The sequence below is a fragment of the Phocoena phocoena genome, chromosome 8, assembly GCF_963924675.1.
Source record: "Phocoena phocoena chromosome 8, mPhoPho1.1, whole genome shotgun sequence".
Lineage (NCBI taxonomy): Eukaryota > Metazoa > Chordata > Mammalia > Artiodactyla > Phocoenidae > Phocoena > Phocoena phocoena.
In genome coordinates, this window is record NC_089226.1 from 46,777,708 (window position 1) to 46,798,226 (window position 20,519).

A 20,519-nucleotide genomic window follows, 5' to 3' on the forward strand; every position below is an offset into this window, starting at 1 on the left:
CCCCATAAACAACATCCCTCACCACAGTGCTACATCTGTCGCAACTGATGAACCTACAGTGACACATCATTATCACCCAGAGTCCATAGCTTACGTGAGGCTTCATTCTTGGTGCTGTACATTCTATGGATTTGGACAAATGTATAATATGGTATCATACAGAGTATATTCACTGCCCTAAAAACCCTGTGTTCTGCCTATTCATCTCTCCCTCCCCTACTCCACTCCTGGAAACCACTGAGGGTCATTTATTTTTGTGTCTGAATTACATGGGTTTCAATAACTGAGGGAAGTGGCGTCTTTTTTAGAGGAAGTTTAAAGATTTACAGACGAAAAAGTGAGTTTGTACTTCATTGCATGTGACCTGCCTTTAGCATTCAGGAGCAGCTTGCCGTGTGGGGAGGATAGAGAACCCTCACCCGCAACCGGCACCCATGAGTCTGGGCGTAGGGGGCTCAGAGTGAAGGTAGAAAAGGTTGAGCGGCCTCACACAGATGGAAAGATTTTATTTTTCTGTTCAAGCTGGAAGCAGATGAGCTTTATTAACTAGAACAGGATGTTCTGAGTTTGACTTCCTTTAGCTGAAGGCAGATTTCCCTGGCAATTTAAACAAATTGATTTTTGTTTCTTTTTTATCTGACTCTGTACTTTTCCTCCTTTGTCTCTAGCAATCCCAACCATGGTGATCAAAAGAATAGGTGTGGGAGAATTTCCTTACTGAGAAGGAAATCCGTACATACAATCAGGAGTTGAGTAGACCTTTCCGTAAATAACCTTGATCTCTCATTAACCTGTAAAATGCACGAAAGCTTGTGTTTGCTCACAGAAACAGACTCAGGGACTGGGACTTAGGAAGGAGAGGTTTTGTGTGAATGGGACGAGAAGGAACAGATGAGGAAGAGTGTGTCTGGGGTGCAGAGGAAACGGAGGCACCGAGATTTAAATAACCTGAAAACAGTTACATATCTAGCACACAGTCAAGCTGCGATTCGAACCCAGGCTCCAAAGCACACACCCTTGGCTACTGCCCATCATCATGTCCTTCTGAGCCTCTTCTCCCTGGTGATGGAGCTTCTCCAGGACAGAGGACTCACCACCACCGTGTGCACAGCATGTGTGAGGAGATCACTCCATCAAGTGGGTGGGGACGGTAAGGCCAATGTGAGGCCAAGTGAGGACTTTGGATTCGCTCATCAGGGATCACAGTACACTTCTGAGAGGGGGGCTACACTGAAAGCATTTTCCAAGGAGGATAGTTCTCGGAGGACTAAAGAGGAGCGTCCACAGAGCACTGCTGTGTTAGCTGAAGGACAATGAGACAAGAGCCTGACAGAGTCTGAGATGCCGAAATGAAGGGTGAAAATGCAGGACATTGAGAAAGAGAAGCCTGCGGGATATGAAGACTAGTGGGATGTGAAGGCGAAAGAGAGAAGAAGAAACATCAGATGTGAACTGCATTGCAGTGCAGTGGCAGGCATGGAAAGTTGAGCTTGGGCTCCAGAACTGGAACAGTGAGCTGGATCAGAACAACAGCTGCCACTGCCTTCTGTTGAGGGGTCAGGACCACGATAGTCAGGTGACCTTTATTCTTTGAGTCTCACAACAGCCCTGAGAAATCAGAATATGTTACTGTCCCCATGTCACAGAGGAGAGGTTCAGAGGTGATGGGACACTTGCCTGGAGCCAAAGGGCTAGTAAGTGGCAGGATTCAAACCCAAGTCTATTCTGTTCCAGGGCCTCTCCCTCCTTCCACATTGGAACTCCCTCTAGTCCTGCATTGCTCAGCATTTCTGAGTCATGTGTCCCACACATATGTCCTCCTCAAAATGACAGCTACGGGACTTCCCTGGCGGTGCAGTGGCTAAGAATCCACCTACCAATGCAGGGGACATGGGTTCGAGCCCTGGTCCAGGAAGATCCCACATGCAGTAGAGCAATTAAGCCCGTGTGCCACAACTACTGAGCCCACGAGCCACAACTACTGAGCCCGCGAGCCACAACTACTGAGCCCACGTGCCACAACTACTGAAGCCCGCGGGCCTAGAGCCCGCGCTCTGCGACAAGAGAAGCCACCACAGTGAGAAGCCCGCACACCACAATGAAGAGTAGCCCCTGCTCGCCGCAACTAGAGAAAGCCCGCGCTCGGCAACAAAGACCCAACGCAGCCAAAAATAAATAAGTAAATTTATAAAAGAAAAAAAATGACAGCTAAGCAAACACGTTCCTTAGACTGAATGAAATTAGCCACAGGGATCTGCAGGAGCCCGCGTGCATCAGTCTCGGCTGGAGTCCCCTGCGGGGAGACGGGGGCCGTGGGGCCGTGTCAAGGTGCCCGGTTAGAGAGCCACGGGAAGAGAGCCAGGGTTTGCACCTTGGCAGGATCTTCACACCTGCACAGGCAGAGCCCTTCAGACACATAGCAAGGACACACCAAGCACTTCCTGCTCCCATGATATGTCCTTGAGTTGGTATCAGGTTATTCGATGGCTCCACATTTAAGCGCACCCGCTGCACAGCCAACACAGATGCTACCTGTGTGCCCCCGGCAGCTCCCTCCCCACAGCTCCCAGACAGCTCCCCGCTCCACGTTCCAAGACAGGCTGAGACGTTTGCCTCCTAAGAGGACTTTGAGAAGAGTCACATCTCTCCAGGAAGTCTTAGGTGAGGCCTTGTCTGTAAAGAAATGGAATAGATTCCCTCTTAAGAGACCCTTGAACTAAGCATTTCTGTCGGTTTGCCTCTCTTTGCATCCTACAGTGACAGGATCTTGGAGCTCAAACCGAGGCCAAGAGAGGACATGACACCTTCCCCACCGGGGGTACAAATCAGTGGAAACAGTAGGACTAGAACTAAGGTCTCCTGACTCTTTATTCCCTTACTGCTGTGCAGAGAGATAGGTAGGTGTTCCCCCGCCATTTGAATCAAGCTTAATTCGTAATTATTATTTACATTTATATAACACTTTGAAGTTTGAAGGTGAATTCAAATACAATCCTGCCAACTGCTCTGTGAGACACAGGGCAGCCCCTTTCACGTGACGAAATGGGGGATCCAGAGGTTGACTCCCTCAGGCTCTCTACAAATAGTGAGAGAGAGAACTGCACCTAGAGTTGGCAGCTTTCTATTTGTCATTCAGGACTCTTTCCACTACTGGACTGACTATAAGCTTCCGACTGGCAGGAACCATATTTGTTTAGCTCACCGTTGGATACCCAGCACCCAACAGAGAGCCTGGATACACTCCTTGTTAGATGGAAGGAAGGATGGATGGAAGGATCAATGGATAGAAGAATAGGATCGATGGAGAGAAGAAACTTAGAGTCTTATTTTCCTGATGACTTCTAATAGATCTTTGAGGAGTGAGCTTCTATTATTAACGGCTCCATAAAAACAAAGAGCTTTAACTCTGTAAATTTGTTTAAAATTCATTATGTCCTAATTTTTTAAATGTTAATGTAAATTACATTTGGTTCCTTTAAGAATCTTCAGCAGGAAGACTTGCCCAGGACTTGGGACATAGTAGGCATTCGATAACCGTTTCTGGAATTTAACTGAATTTAAAAGCGAGGCTGGAGAGGTAAAAGTAATTGCAAAGAGCCTCTATGTTACTGGTATGATTAAAGAACAGACTATCTATTACTTGCAAAATAACTTTATCTCCAAATCCAGGCCTATCAATTGGGAAGAAACCAACAACGAGAATGGAATGAGATCATGAGCTGCATTTCCAGAATCTTTGGTTCCAAAGGATTAATAACGATGTCCAGTCCTCACCACAAATAGGTGCAATAGATTGCCCTTGCCTGCCGGTGCAGGATGGACCCCGCGTGAGCCAGCGGTGCTTCTTGTGTGCAGGCAAGTGGAGGGACGTGGATGTGAGGTTGTCATGGTAACTTTTTCACTGATTGGAAGAATAGATGAAGCTGGAGTGAACCTCCTTGGCTCATATGGGGGTGGGAGTGGGGTAACCAGTAGTAAGGAGCAGAGAAACTTCTCTCTCTTTCTCTCTAGACAAAGACGGTGCAGGAAATTTGAATTCAAGTAATAGTAGAGCAAAATCAGGTAAAGTGCTGGCTAGAATTAGGGTAGATAGGTAATGAAATGATTTTGATGATCAAACCAGAAACGGGGGTGTTTGAGAGTAAACCTCTACCCAAGCCAGTGGTTTGAAACTTTCATAAGAGTCCACTTTAAAAAATTACAGACTCTAGCTCCCTTTCCCAAGATTCTGTTTCATTGTGTCAGGAGTAGGGCACAAGAATCTCTATTTTAAAACTACCCAAACTTGGGGCTTCCCTGGTGGCGCAGTGGTTGAGAGTCCGCCTGCCGATGCAGGGGACACGGGTTCGTGCCCCGGTCCAGGAAGATCCCACATGCCACGGAGCGGCTGGGCCCATGAGCCATGGCCGCTGAGCCTGTGCGTCTGGAGCCTGTGCTCTGCAACGGGAGAGGCCACAGCAGTGAGAGGCCCGCGTACCGCAAAAAAAAAAAAAAACTACCCAAACTCATTATCCTACAGGAAATTTATGGACTATATTGGTAGCACATGGATCATAATTTCATAAACTCTCCTCTGGGTAAGCAGAGCATCAGAAATCAAACTCAAGCCTGAGCTGACATCTCATCTGATGGGAAAACTTAGGGGAAAATAAAAGCTGTTTTCTACTTAGTCCTAGTTTTAAAACAAAACAAAAACCAGAGTTTAATTATTCCATGATTGATAACAGTTGAATTTCTGAAATAAGCTACTTTAGTTTATACATTATACTTTCTTTTAAACTTACATTCTACCAAATGCTTCCCTCATTGACAGAAACCAGCAGATGTTCGCTTTGCCTCATGGCCTTTCCCCGTCTTACCCAATGACGAATTCCCACGTACCCTTTAAAATCATCCCAAATGTCTTCATCTCTTGCCACCTCCTTAGTCTCTGTACCCACACTCTTGCTTGCAGAATATTTTGATCCTTCTCCTATGTCTGTCCACAGTGGCCTCTGCTAGTGAACTTACTACATTGTTATCCAGTAGTTATTTACAGATCTGCTCCATCACTCTCTCCTCTATCTGACGGAGCTTATCAGACAGTGTGTCTCATTCATCTTTGTAACTTTGCCCTTTCCCTTTCTTTAACTCCTAGTATGGCAGTTCCCATATACTAGAATGAATGAATGAATGAATGAATGAATATATGTTCTATAAGGGCAGAGATCTTTGTTTTGTTAACTGACGTGAATATTCCAAATGCCTAGAACAGGTCTTGTCACAAAGAGGGGTCTAATAAGTAATTGTTGAAATAATTCATGAATGAGTGCTTAGCTTTCACAGCCAGTAGAAAAGAAAGACTGGACCTGCTCAGCATAACAGTAAAAATTTTTCATAGTGGCACAGTCTCATGAACAGGTCATGACTGAGCTCCCCATTTGATATTTCTGGCATCTAATAGTTTGGGGTTTAGCTGTATAGACCCAAGGTATTCTAATAGAGAAACAGAAGTAATACTGCAAGCATATAGCTCATACCTACATAATCGGATCAAGTCAACTTTTTTCAGCCTTCCTCATCACATTCTGCTACTAATGGCAAGCCTCGGATACCAATGATTCTCTAGGAGACTTTACATGGAGTAATAGTAAAAATAGCTTCCATTTATTGAGCACTTACTAAATGTGCCAGGCATTGTACTAACTGCTTTCCATGTATTATCTCTTTTCATCATTTTCAGGCAACTTGATTAGAAATGTTTTATTGTCCCTATTTAACAGATGAAGAAACTGAGGCTCAGATGTAATTTGCCAAGGTCACTCAGCTACTAACCAGAAGACATGAGATTTGAGCCTAAGTCTGTCTGAGCTTCTGCTCTTGAGCTTCACAGTAACTCTGGTGTTTTGAATTCAGTGGGTCCCGCTGGAACACACGTCGTTTCCCAGTCATTTCAGAGCAAATACTTTATTGGCCTTCACCTTCCTGATCTTGAGTTTTCTGAGACTTCTTCCTTTAAAGAGATTTATAGTTTGAAGACTAAACTCAGTCAAAATGACAAATGACATCAAATGCCCCACACCTACCTCACCCCAGCTTAATTATACCTGATGAGTAGCCCTTTCATACATTTGGTTCCAGGCACTTAGCTGTCTCTTGCATTTGCTTCCAGTGATCAGGGTCCCTGAGGTTTGCACATATGTTTTCCCAGTGAACTTTTGTCCTCTCTGAAAACTGCATTCTGTTCTCTTTTATTAAATTCCAGCTTTCATGACTAATATACGGTGATAGCTCCAGAAATGTTTATACGATAAATTAAAGTGGGCAGAATCTTCCGCTTACAAATTGCTTCAAGATAGGGCTCAGATGTCTACCCATAGAATTGTCTCATAAGTGCTAGCATAAAATTGATCCGAGCTTTTACAACTTCAGCTTTTGCCCTTGGCTTAGGGGCCTGTTGTTTCAGTGGGTCTCAACAGGGTCCTGCGCTCCTAGCCTGTTTCTCAAGCTGAGGCTACAGAGATTTATGACTCAGTTGGAAAAAGTATGTGGGACTACTTCTCAAACCTGCTTCAGAAAAACAGGATGTTTCTCTCTCCCGATCTTGCACATACCTGTAAACAAACGACTCGTTGGCAGGGCCTCTGAGTCAGAGGTATAGCATTTTCAGTCTCTCAGGTTTAACGATTATTTGCTTGGATACATCAGAAGTTCATGTTAGAACAGAGCCACGTTCCAAAAACTTATTGCCCAGAGACCCAGATTAACTAGAGACCTTCTAGACGGCAGGAAGGTATGTGTTTGTTTTATAAAGTGGAGGCATGTGTGGGTCTGTGCCATGTTCACAGCCATAAAAGAAAGTGAAGAGTGTTAAGTGTGGCTTCTCAGGGAAAACGGGGCCTGACGCCTCTGTGATTATTATTGTTGGAGGAGTAAATATTTCAGTAGAAAAAGAAACTCCTTTGTACCATCTCTGCCTGAGTTTTCTTGGCATGTTTTAATATTTTCAAGTAGCAGCTGAAACCACACTAACCTTCCTTGTTCTAATTGGAAGCACCTGTGAGTTGCAAAATTAGAATTTTCAGATTCTTAAGTGATTTGCTATTTGGACAGGGGTGTCAGTTTTGGCGGAAATTTTCATCTTTGCGGCCTTTTTTTTTTCCTCCCAATTATAAATTGTTTAGTCAGCTAATGATGTGATGGTAACCAGGGCACTCTTCATCAGCTTTCCATGTACGGACGCTTTCTTAAAAATGAAAACCACACTTTCTTCTACAGTGGTTTGTACACCTTATCAGGCTCCTTCTTATTCGAGGAGAACAGAGGGAAAAATTCCCCCAACCCTTGGAATTCGACTGGAACAATTTTCTCCTGCCAAAAGGCATCTCATAATCAAAAACACTAGAGCAACAAGTGATATTTGCAAATTCCAGGAAGAAAAAAAATAGTTGAAACAATTAGAAACCTATTCCAGGTTTTCTCTATGTTAGTAGGAGCCTGTCTTCTGAAGGACTGTAGTGTTTTACAGGTTATCTCCCGAAACTTCAACAAGAGAGACATGAAGGTTCGGTGGCTTCTTACAGGCTTGCCTGTACTTACTACTTACACTACTTCCTGTCTCAGCGCTGCTACCTCATGGAGCCTCAGTTCTCCGGGGTGTAAATGAGAATTTCCTAGCTTCCATGACTCGTGGTGATGAGTAAATGGTGTAGCATTTGTAACATGCTCCCAGTGGGAGCTGTCTTACTCCATTCTGGCTGCTATAACAAAATACCACAGACTGGGTGGCTTATAAACAACAGAAATTTATTTCTCCAGTTCTGGAAGCTGGAAGTCCGAGATCAGGGCAGTGGCATGGTGGGATGAGGGCTCAGTTTTGGTGGCAGACTTGTCCTCGTACCCTCACATGGCAGAAGGGGTTAGGGAACTCTCCAGGGCCTTTTATAAGGGCAGTAATCCCATTCATGAGGGCTCCACCCAAATGCCCCTCCCAGAGACCCCACCTCCTAATACCATCACATTGGACATTAGGATTTCAACATAAGAATTTTGGAGGGACACATTCAGACCATAGCAGGAGCTAAACAAATGCTGGCTTCTTCTCTTTCTCTCTTTCCTACATTTTACTTGCCGCAACTGAGGTAAAAATGACATGACTTACTTGAGGCCAAAGATCAGGCCCTCGTGGAGCCAAGACAAGCCTGAAATTTACAGGTCTAGAAACTTCAAGGCTCCATCCTCTGTCTGGGTTCAACACCAGCTCTACAGAATTTGGCACAGGGTACGTTGTAGACTGTTCCAAAAAGTCATAGATAGCAAAAGACTGTGGGTGCTACAAGCCACTTCACAGATACTTTATGTGGCAAGTAGGATTAAAATTAATGACTACACAGGGGAAGGGTTCAAAATGATGCCACCAAAAAGATGACCCTGTCTTTCCATACTAGGCTCCCCATAAACGTTTGCAGTATTAAATTTAATAGGCTGGACCTGCAGATCAGTAAGTTTTTGAGAGTGAAAACGAAAAACAAACAATAGTTGTCTCAAGACACAGGCAAACCAGAATATGTAGTCGCCCTACCTGGGAACCACAGCATGAATTTCTGTGTCTCTTGGAGGGAAACCGCAATTCATTCCTTTGAGAAATACATCTTATGTTCCAACTTAAGATTTTTCAAGAGGCTACTTGTGACCAACACTGTGTTGTTTTACTTAACGCTCACACCAGCTTAGTGAGATGGATTTAATTATTAAATTAACTATTAATTAGCGCCCCACTTTAGTAATGAGCAACTGACACTCAGTGAGGTTAGTAATTTGTTAAGGTTGCACAGCAAATAAGGGTAAGATTGGGGATTTGAGCCCAGGTCTGTCTAGCTGTAAATTCATGCTCTTGCAACTGTTCTAGGTCTAGTCTACAGGTCTTGCTAGATTATGTCATAGGATCATAGATTTTTAGAGGTTATCCGATCTACCTTCAACATTTTTCAGATGGGGAAACAAGCTCAGAGAGGTCTGATAGCTTTTGCAAACTCACATAGCTGGCTATAGTAGCAGAAATTTTCTAGTGCCCTTTTCCCAACCACTCCATTCCAACACAGGGAAGGAGAGAAAGAAATCTATTCAGAGATTCCCTTCTGAAGTGGACACGATGTTTATAGGGCTCTACTGGGGACCCATGGTACTCACTGGAGGTGGAACTGCTCTTAAGATGCTTTCAGGGCTTCTTGGGGAAAACTGTCCAACAGCAGCAAAAGGAGGGAGGGTGAGAGGGAAGGGCCAGAGTGCCCTAGAGTGGAGGCTCCAGGCCCAGCTCTGCTGCTCTTTCGCTGTGATTTAGCCACCCTAGTGCTTCTTGTTCCATGGTTCTCCCCATCCTCCAATCATGTCTCCATTATACCCCATTATATTCCTTGTTTCCCATGTGCCCAGCACAGTGCTGGATGCCTAAAGCAGGATGCAAGAAGCCGGAGCAGGGGGCAAGGCGGTCAGTACTCTCAAGGAAGCCCCGCCCACTCCGAGGCCCCGCTGTGGGAGTCACGCGGGCGGAACCACCGTCCTCACCTTTAGTCTCACTCCAAAGACAGGCACGCTCCACCTCAGTGTCATCTGGGAGGGTCGGAAGGAAAGGGGGCCTCCTCGGGGTGGGAGGGGCCACGTGCCCACCTAGGAGGAGACAGAATGGGAAACAGGAGGGGCCGTCCGAGGTCCAGGAAATTAGCTGTGGTTCAGTGGGTTAAACATAATCAAAATGTCCCTCAAGGTAGAAACTAAAACCAAAGAAGGATGGTGAATGACCTACCACTAACAGGTGCCCGCCCCGCTTTATTCGCATTCCCCCGAGGACATTTCACAGGACCAGGGGAGAACGTGATTCCTAATTTCTCCCAGGCACGATGGCTACCTCGCTGCATCATCAGGCTCTGCCTCACCAGGTGCTGGGCAGCCAGGCCCTGGGACTTCTCAGACCTACTTTCTCCTGCTGTGCTCTTGAGTCCGGGAGGCCGTTGCTGGGTTTTAAAAATAGCCTCTTGCCTGTTTTCAGGGGACAGGTTCCCTGGCTGCCAAAAATGTGCAGAATGGTGGTTCCGTGGCAACAGCGAGCCTTTGTTCCAAAGTTGAAAGTTCACGTCCCTCCTCCTGAGCCCGGCCTCGGTGGTTTGCCTGATGTCGCTGACCCTGTTTTAATTAAGTCCTCCTTTTTTGTTCGACTCGGTGCCAAGAAGCTTGAATGAATGTGTTGTTGAGTGGGTTTTGTTGGGGGTTTTTTCTCACTTCTATTCTGGAAGCTTCTAAGGGTCCCTCCTCTGCAGGCGGAGATAAGGGTTAAGAGTCTTTTTCTCAAGAAATAACATTCTCCTAAGTGAACGTTATCTTTGTTTTTCTTTCTCTCTCCTGTAACTGAATTCTAAAATTCAAGGGGGTTTTTCTGGCTCCTGATGGAAACTGGAGATAGTATGTAATTTACAGGCCTCTGTGGGAGGGAGGACACTTCACCAGGGCTTGCCCTTCTGAAATTCCAACAGACTGAGTTTTAAGACAGGTTCAGGGAAGGAATCGGGATCACCACTGCTCATGGCCACTGCACACAAATTGGATGTTGGTGTACTAGCTTCCTAGTGTTGCTGTAACAAAATACCGCAAACAGGGTGGCTTAGAACAGCAGAAGTTTATTGTCTTACAGGTCTGGAGGCTGCAAGTCTGAAATCCAGGTGCCGACAGAGTTGAGGTCTCTCTGAGATCTGTAGGGGAGAAGCCTTCCTCGCCTCTCGTAGCTCCTGTTGTCTGGCAGTGGTCCTTGACATTCCTTGCTGTATAGATGCCTCACTCCAGTCTCTGCCTCCATCACCTCGTGGCCATCTTCTCCCTGTGTCTCCCTCTGTCTTCACCTCTTCTCATAAAGACACCGGTCATTTTAGATGAAAACCCTCCCTGATGGCCTCACCTTTATGACATCTGCAAAGACCCTATTTCCAAAGAAGGTCACAGGTAGCAGGGGTTAAGATTTCGGTGTATCTTTTGAGGAGGACACAATTCAATTCAGAGTTGTTTCATTTTCTTGCCTTGGAATGTTCTGTCACCCAGAAAATATTTGGATATGTTATTGCTCTGTAGCATAAGTAACCAATACCTGCTACCACTTATGGAGCATTTACCACACGCCAAGCACTATGCCAGGTACCTGATCTATTATTTCATTGACTCCTCACAGAAGCACATTGAGGTAGGTGTTATTATATGCCCAACTTATAACGGAAAACATAAAGGCTCAGCTGTGTCTCATTTCAGCACCCACATTCTGCACCACTCAGCATACTCAACACGTATGTTGCTTCTAGAGCACCTGTTGTGTGCTTGGTGCTATGCTGGGCCCCAAGGTTACAGCAGTGAACAAGACAGATGTCGTCCTGCCCTCATAGGACATATAGTCTAGTAGGAGGACCTATGCATTAAAGATATACTTTTCTAAGTAACAGTCACTAACCCGCAGTGCTATAGCACCGTCTCCCGTCAGGAATTCTTTTCCTCTGCTGTCATTGCCTGAGGTCGTTGTAGGAACAGTGACTACTGAGATGAAGAGTAGTGAGAAGACCTTCCAAGAAGGAAGACTCTCACCTCTGCTTTAACCAGAGTGCCAATATCTCGTTTAACATAATGGGCATCTCTGAAAGGTTTTGTGGAACAGGGTTTACCATGCTACATGATGCTATGGAACAAACATCCCTTAAAGCTTATTCTGTGCTTCTGCATCGTGTCCCGTGGGTCAGCTGGGGGCTGTGCTCAGCGTCTTCCTCACTCCAGAGCCAGGTCCTGAGGTAGTAGCCTCGTCTGGAACAGTACAGATGGCGGCGGCAAAGGAAAAAGAGAAGATGGTGAATCACATACTGGCCTTTAAACGCTTCCAGCCCAATGTGTCAGGTCAGCCCTGTTGCAGGATGAACAGCCTGGAACAAATATGTCTTTTAGGCCAAATGAGTTACGTATGAGAAAGAATAAAGTAGGTGTTTAGTTTTGTTAAGCGTGAATCCATTCCCTTCCCTGGCCACAAATTTACCCCAGAACTCCATGTGAGAGGGGGCTGCCCCCTTCTCTGGTCCCTCCTTCTCAGGCCCTGATGTCCAAGCGTCAGCTGAGAAGGAACCTGGGTTCTGTTTCTAGAAACCAAAATAGGAAAGTTCAAATTTGTGAAAGCCATAAATCAGGGGACAGTGATTTATGCTCCCGAACAATTTTCCGCAGCTTCCCTTTAAACAGCAGCCTCCCGAGTACACATATGGTACTATTTTAGGTATATTTTATTAACTCACGACTTTTCAGGAATGTTCTGTAAAGCCCGGAAGACATTCATTTAAGCCCTGATTCCATAGGTTGGCAGCTTATCATATTTACTATATATATTTTTTCTTCCCTCAAGTTCCAAAATTGCTTCCCTGAAGTAAACAGGAAAAACTTGGGGGAAGGTATCAGTAGCTACAGTTATTTCTGTTTTTTTTGGTTTTTGTTTTTTCCTGTTCCAGTTAACGGCTATTAACAATGAGAGATTCCCACGACAGCCTCTCACCCAGAGGCCCATCTTCACAGCACCAGGAGCGCCAAGGGCGTTCCGTTCTAATTACTCAGAGGAGTCATTAGCCGGGATGAATGCTCAGGTTGTGTTAGCTCACTGCAGGATGCTCAGTGCCTCGGGATCCCCGGGGCAGCCTATAATTCAGTCAGAAGCTGGAAATGCTTCCACGTCAGTGCGAAGCCAGGCCCAGCACTTCCTGGAGCTTCCCACCTTCCTGCTTCCTTTTGTGCCTCAGGACGGGGTGGTAGAACATGCCACCAGCTGTTAGAGCCAATGTCTCACAGAGCAGCTTTCATTTTGGGGGTGGTGGGAAGGGTCTGACTCCTTCTCATGGAGAAAAGATTAAAACAGACCCAACTGTGGAATACAGAGAGCTCCTAGGCACCCAAATTACTACCCCATTCACCCAGAAAGGGCCGTCGGGAAACCAGAGAGACTGGCACACTTAACACCCCCTCTCAGACTTACCATATTGGTCAAGGCCAGATAGATATGAAGAGTCACATGTCTACAGGGCTTTACAGTGTGCAGAGTGCGTGTGAACTTGCCTTTCTTCATCCTCACGGCCACTCCATAATGGAGAAGCCATTGTGCCCATTTTACCGAAGAGAAAACGAAGACACCGAGAATTGAAGAGACTTGTCCCAAATCCCACACCTAAAGGAGCCACATTTCCATGCTCCAAGAGACGTGTGTTTAAACCTCACCTCTACCTTCACACCTCTTCCATCTTAATCTCATCTGTAGAATGGGGATGATGCCTGTCTGAGAGTGTTGCATGGGAATTAAGATAATGTGCATAAGGCACAAACAGGGTTCCTGAAATATTCAAAAGCCCAGTGGATAGACGGATGGATGGATGGATGGAGGAGTGAGTGAATAGTGCCCTTTTGTGACTTGTATTCCCTCTCAGGCTGCCCTTGATCTCACCCTATTGAATACAAGCTCTTGCAGGGAATGTGGAAAACTGCTAGTTCCAACTGTGCATCACCAAAGGACTCTATTTTGCCCTCACTCAGTGACCTTCATACTGCAAGATTTTCTACCAAACTTTGACTGCCTTCCTGTTTCACCAAAAGCACATATAACTGTAAATCCTAGTTCCTGGCAAACGTGCACATTAACTTGGTATAAGTCTTGGTATAAAATACAAATTAATGATTAGCTACTAGTGTTTACTGAGCACTTACTATAAGCCAGGTTCCTCACTGGACATTTTGCTAGCATTTGGACCCAGGCGGTCTGACTGCCGGGCCTGCACTCCTAACCATGAACTACACTAACTCAGCAACGCTAAGAGCTGCCATTTGTTGGGCACTAACTACATGCCAGCAGGCACCACGGTGAACTCTTTAAATATGCATTGTCTTAGTTGATCCTTACAGCGAAGGCATGAAGCAACTGATGTCAAGTTCTCCATTTTACAGATGAGGAACTGAAGCTTGAAGAAGGGGCAGCCTGTCCACAGCTAGCGAGGAGCTAAGGCAGGATTTGAACCCAGTGCTGTGGCTGCAAAGCACGTACATTTAACCCCCAGTCTATGCTACCTTCCCTCTGCCACTCCTCTAAAACTTCACTTGAGCCGCTTGCAGCTTCCTCACTTTCAGTGATCTGTTTTATGGGAAGTAGTCCCTGAAAATCCCCACGCCAGCCTCAGGGACTCCTGTGGGCCTGAGGTCTCTGGTGAGACTAAGCAGGTGTGGGTAGCTGTGCCTCCCATGGCACCTAGATATTCTTCCTGAAGCCGCTAAGAAGGAATGCAGAGGAATGAGTGTCTGCATTTCTCACTTGAGAAATGAGAAAGTGAGATAAGAACCAACCATGGCAGCAGAGGTAAGAACCAACCCCATCACCATGGATTGCTGGAGAAAATAGTGCCCCACTCTTCGAGTAGAAGTGGTCTAACCTGAAAGTAGATTGCTGAGGACATCTAAGAAGTTTTCTTCCCTGGAAGTATCTTCTTCTTGAGCTGGTCTAGATACAGTTCCACCAGGAAATTTGGCAAGCAACCCCCTAGGATCCTACTGGAACCTGCAGTCCATTCGTTTATCATCATAATCCCTCACTCTGCACATTTTACTTCCTCACCAACATGCATCAGAGAAAAGTATTTCATTAGTGGCCCCAGTGTGCATCTCTGGTACATTTCAGTCCATATCCCTAGCTGTCTGTTGGGAACTAGATCCATGGAGAGAACAGGCGATCTGGGTCAGTAGAGAGAGCCCTGGACTCAGGACCTTGGTTCAAGCAGGTTCTGGTGCTTATGAGCTGTGTGACCTCAAACAAGTCACATCACCTCTCTGGACTTCAGTGTCCTCATTTATAAAGTGAGGTCTTTGGACTAGATATCTCAGAATCCTCATCCAGGGCATTCCTTTTGGGATGATTTGTAGCCGCAAGTTATGTGATAGACGGAAGTGCACTTTGAGAAGTGATTAAAAGCTGTTAATACATTTCAAAAGGTTTTATTTTTGCAGTGTGATCTCTTCTGAGAATAAAATTATATATGCAAAAAAGAAAGGAGTCTTTTGAAGTTTTAATAGCTCAAATTTAACTGTAAAAATATTCCTTTGAAGTGTCCCTCTGCCCTCTTCTTATCTTCAACAAAGAGAGCCTATTTTAATGTACCAGATTATTTCCACAATCACACTTTTCCTGTGTTTAGAATTAACTGCATCAGAGCTTTGCTAAGGTCTAAAATGGTGCCTGTGTCTTACCCCTTAACATGTGAGCTTTTTGCTGAATATCATTACTAAGCCTCTATCTGGTAAAGGCAAAGTTGAGAACAGGAGTTGTTTGGCTGAGGTACATTTCCAAAACAGGTCAGGGTCAAGAGCTGCTAAAGGCCAGGAGTGCGTCATTGGGATTAATTAATGTGGGTAAATGACTTCCCCAAGGTCACAGATGAGTCATCAGTGAGCCTTGGGCTGAGACCTGGTTTTTCCATCTGGAAAGAACTGGCCTCTTTGTTAGCATTGTTGTTCCATGTGACTAGCTCTGGATGACCTGAGGGGAAGCTGCTTATGAATATGAGAGCTGCAGCTGTGGAAAAATAGAAGCTGGTGAAGAGTCACAGCCCTAACAAGACCTCCTCAGGCCACACCTCAGAGCAGCAGCTGGTTTGGAGGTACAGGGGGTGGTTCCTTGAAAGTGTCCAGATGTATAGGCTCACCTTGGCCCACTTACCCTTCTACCGACACCAAGACAGATACCACCATTTAAACTTCAGGATGGCTTGAAGCATCCTGAACTTCAGTCCTTGGAGTTCATTATTATCAACACAGTGTGATTTTTCCAAACTCAAACTGCCTGGAGATGATCCTTAGCGACAAGTTCCAAAAAGCCAATCCGATACTTGGTTTTGTCTTGATTGATACAACTGAGTGCCCCACGATCATTTCAGAATGGCGCGACAAACCCCTGGAACTTTTTCTCAAACCTAATGAATAAGTTAATTCAAAGACCCACATCGCCCCCAATCAACATGCTGGAAAGAGCCCTGCAACTCCCAAGTCGTAGGCTCTGGGGTTTTCCTCCCCACTGGCCTGTCCACTGCCTTCCTACGTGCATTTCCCCGCTCTAAACCACAGGCACAGCCCAGCACCACCCAGCTCAGCACACTGATCCCTTGAGCATGATACAGCATAACACACATGAAAGTTTCCTTCGCTCCAACTTTATTCAGCACCTTTCATCTTCATCCCTCAACCTTCAACCATCTTTATAGTTCACTTACTTCTCCACTTATTCAGAAATTATGTATGAGCATCCATTATGGACTATGTCTGGGCATACAGTGGTCAACAACAACAGAATAAATGTTCACCTTGCGCTGATGAAGCTTACAGACTAACGGGGGAAAGATATTAACCAAATAGCCACACAAATCACTGTAACAGGTTTGTGTATGTAGGTATGGGGTACTTTGAGAATATATACCAAGGAGCCCCGGCTTTGACTTGGAAGTCATCAGAAGAATAAGTAGAAATTAACTAAACATAGAGTGAAGAGAGGCAGGGGGTACCAGGCAGAGGGAACAGTGTGTGAACTTGCCCTAGAGTAAGAAAATCATGGCACATGGAGGAATGGAAAGAAGAAGGCCAGTGCAGCCGATGACTGGAGAATGAAATAAGGATGAAGACGTTGACAAATGCCAGGCCACACAGGGCTTTGCTGGTAGACCATGCTAAGGACTTGGGTCTTCATTCCAAGAACCATGGAAAGACATGAAGGATATTTATCACAAGGGATAACACAGTAAGGTTTTGGAGTTCCCTGGTGGTCCAGTGGTTGCGACTCAGCACTTTCACTGCCGTAGCGCGGGTTCAATCCCTGGTCAGGGAACTAAGATCCCACAAGCCACGGCCAAAAATAAATCGCACGGTAAGGCTTTGATTTCAAGAACATCACTCTTTCTACTGTGTAGAAAATAGATTAGATAGAGACAAGAGAGGATGTTACAAAGTTATTTTGGTGCTTTAAGGAAGAGCTATTGGGAGCCTGGACCAGGTAGGTGGTGTGGTGGATGAAATAAAGTGTATGAACCAGGAGCTAATTACAGAGTAGAAAGGAAGGACTTGGCAAGGGGTTGTATAAAAGGGGAGAGGACAGTGTCAAGGATGCTTCCAGGGGTCTGAGGTTGTTAAACTAGCTGTAGGGGGGTGATAGTCACTGAGAAAGGGAGCAAGAGAAAAGAATCAGGTCTGTCTTGGATTTTCGTTTTGTCTTGTCTTTGAGTCATAGCGATGCAAGTTTAGATCGTAAATTTGGTTCCGGACGGGTTAGGTTTGAGGTGCCTTTGAGACACACAAGTGGAGATGTCAAGCAGGCAGTTAAATATAAGGATCTAGAACCATGGCTCTAAAGCCAGCATCACATTTGCTCCCCAGGAGACATTTACGAACGTCTGGAGACATTTTTGGTTGTCACAACAGGGCGTGGGGTGCAACTGGCATCTAGTGGGTAGAGACCAGGACGCTGCCAAACGTTCTACAGCACCCAGGACATCCCCACCCCTTGCAGCAAAGGGTTATCCAACCCGAAATGTGAACAGTGCCCAGGGTGAGAATCTCTGGTCTACAGATCTTTGAGAGTCACTGGCCAAAAGCCTTGGGCACCGATGAGATTATACAGAGAAAGAATAAGAGTAAGGAGGAGAGTGGGGTAGTGCAAGTTTTTGAGGAGCTGTAACACCTGATAGGGGGATGAGCCAGCATAAGGGACTAAGAAGAACCGGCCTGAGAGGCAGAAGAAGACTCACAGAGAGTGGAGTCGCAGAAGCCAGAGGTTGGGTGGGGAGTGGTTTAAAGTGTCAGATGCTGCTGAGAAGCCAAAGGACATGGGGACTAGAAAGCTGCTGCCATTTAGGGACGTGGACGTCATCGGTGGCCTTGGCAAGAGCAGTGTTGGCAGCACCATATTAAGAAAAGACATGTTTCAGGGGAAGATGTAAAAATGGAGATGGCCAGCGTAGACAATACTCAAGAAATTTGGCTATGGAAGGAAGGAGAGAGAGAGAACAGTCTCGACAAGGAGCGTGAAAGTCAAGAGTAGTTTGGGCTTTGGTGGTATTTTTCTTGTTTTGTTTACACTTTTTATTATGGAAAATGTCTGACATGTATAAAGTAAGCAGACTATTATAATGGACCTCTCTGTACCCTACATTCTATGAACTCTAGATTGTTTTGTTCCTTAGAAGAGTAAGTTTTGTTCTAGGAAGGACTTAACTTGGCCAGACTCAAATTCCAAACTCTGTCCCTACGGGTCTGCAGCAATGGAAATCTCTGCTGGGTTCTTTCAGCGTTCAGCTGCAGCTTTTTTTTTCTTTTTTCTTTTTTTTTTTACCAGGCCCTTGGGTATGCATACCTGAGTGGTCAGCCAGTGATTTGGGCAGGTTTTACACACAGACTTGGAAATTCATCCTCTCTGCATCTCCTTCCCTTCCAGAACTTTCCCCTTCACTTCCTGACTGCTCTTCCAGCTCCAGCTCACTTCTCTGACACCTCAGGCTAGTAAGACTTTGGCTTTCTGCTTCCCCAAGTTGCTTGCAGATTAGACTGCTCTCAGGAAAAAGCTGCAAATTTGCAGATCTCAAAGGATCTAATTCCTGCTTTCGAAGGTAGATTCCCGTCCAGTGTCTGCCTGTTTTGGGCCAACTTCCATTGCCTTAATTTAAAATAATTTTGTAACGTAACAATAACAATACATTGTTTAACGATTAACCATCTCATCATTGTTATCTGCAGAAATGTTACTCTGTCCAAGTGACTCTGTCACTGCCAGAAGTCAGAAGCTTTTAAGATGATGGACTTGGGCATATTTTAGAGATAATGGAAAATCTAGTAGAGTGAGAGATTCAGAGAGACAGAGAGAGGGAGGAGGGATAATCAACGGTGTGAGGCTCTGTAATTTTCACTGGAACAAGAGGAATGAAGAGGTTGGCTGTGGATGCAGAAGTTTGTAGATTCACTGGTGGGAAACTGACAGAGATGCTTCCTGTGACATCAGAGACAAGGGCAGTGCGGGGGGAAGGGTGAGGCAGTTGGAGGTTTGAGAACAGAGGATTTTGAAACAGTCTTTGCAAAGAGTGAAAAGAGTGAATTTTGACCAGAGAAACTCTGTGGGCACAGAGGCTGGTCAGTACTGAGAGTCTACGTGGGCTGACAGGGATGAGTGGATGGTGGCACCGATCAGTCTGCCCTGTAGTAGGATTGTTTCCATCTGCCTTCGGCTGCCTGGGTGGAGATGCACAGGGAACAGAAAGTGGGTTTCCTCAAGGGGTGAGAGTTTTACAAGCCTGGTGAGACCAAAGAGCAGGGCCATGGGTGTTTACTATTGACGAGGGCATGACTTAGATAATGGGTCACAAAATTCAGTAACTGTTAATAACTGTTAACTGCTAATAAACTGTTGAGTAAAATATGTCTCGTCCTCCTACCCTTACAAATATACCTTCGTGATGGTCTGGAAGGCCAAGTTTGAATTTAGAATTCTCAGACCCTAAAACTGGCTCAAGGCTGGCAGCCCCACCCCTTTCCTATCCCCAGCTCCATCCCCCACTGCAAGAGGCCATGTGTATGAGTGTCTGGACATCACAACCCACACGTCCAAGTACTAGTCATAGCCCCAGGCTCAGGGATCCACCCACTGCAGTGTAGTCTGTACTTGGAAGGAGGGACCCAGAGAAAAGGCTCACAGAGTCCCTAAAAGCAGCCTTGAGACCACTCAATCAGAGAATTCTGGGGTCCTGTGTGCCTGATCTAGAGAGAGGACGGAAGGTACAGGCTCTGTGAACACAGGCTCCGGGTGGGTACATCCCTCGGCCCCGTGGACCTCTTTGCCCTCTGGAGGGGAAGACTTGGAGGAAAACCAGAGCAGGGCTCTCTAACATTGCTGGGGCTTTGGGCAGGGACCCCTTTTGCCCAGGTCTATGGTTAAAATTAACTGATGCAATGATACACAGTACTTGTAGTCTTTGCTCTGTTCCTAGTCTGACTGGTTTCTCTGTGTGTATGTGTTTTTCTTTTCCCAGTGGGCTGTTTATCACCATTCATGACAAGGGCCATCTTGCAACAATGCTGAACTCTTGGCCAGAAGATAATATTAAGGTATGGCCCTGTTTTCTTTGATATTGTTCTATTGTTGGATGAATCCTTTCAGCCTGGACTAGAGTCATTCTCAGCTATGAAATGGGCCATTACAACACTGAAGGCAAGACACTGCATCCCTTCCCCAGGCCCAGACCATAGACCAGTTACAGCCGAGCACAGATGCACCACGGAGTAAAGGCTTGCATTAACCAGGCATCCGTGTGAAAATGTCTAGTAGTAGTAGTAGTAGTGCATGTATTGCGTACCTGATGAATATACACACTGCCAGTTTCCATGGTGGATTCAGGGAAAACTCCAACATAGACCCTCTTCTCAAGTGGCTGACTTTTCATGAGGAAAATAAGACAGAGACACAAAAGATT

At 45.7% G+C, this 20,519-nt stretch overlaps 1 protein-coding gene across 1 annotated transcript in view; it reads left to right on the plus strand.

The window, feature by feature from the left end:
• Nucleotides 1-20,519, plus strand: part of ME3 (malic enzyme 3) — a 199,204-nt gene that overhangs the window by 113,921 nt on the left and 64,764 nt on the right. The window contains exon 5 of the mRNA XM_065881257.1: nt 20,079-20,154. Coding sequence (XP_065737329.1) covers nt 20,079-20,154 — 76 coding nt within the window. The remainder of the gene's footprint in view (nt 1-20,078; nt 20,155-20,519) is intronic.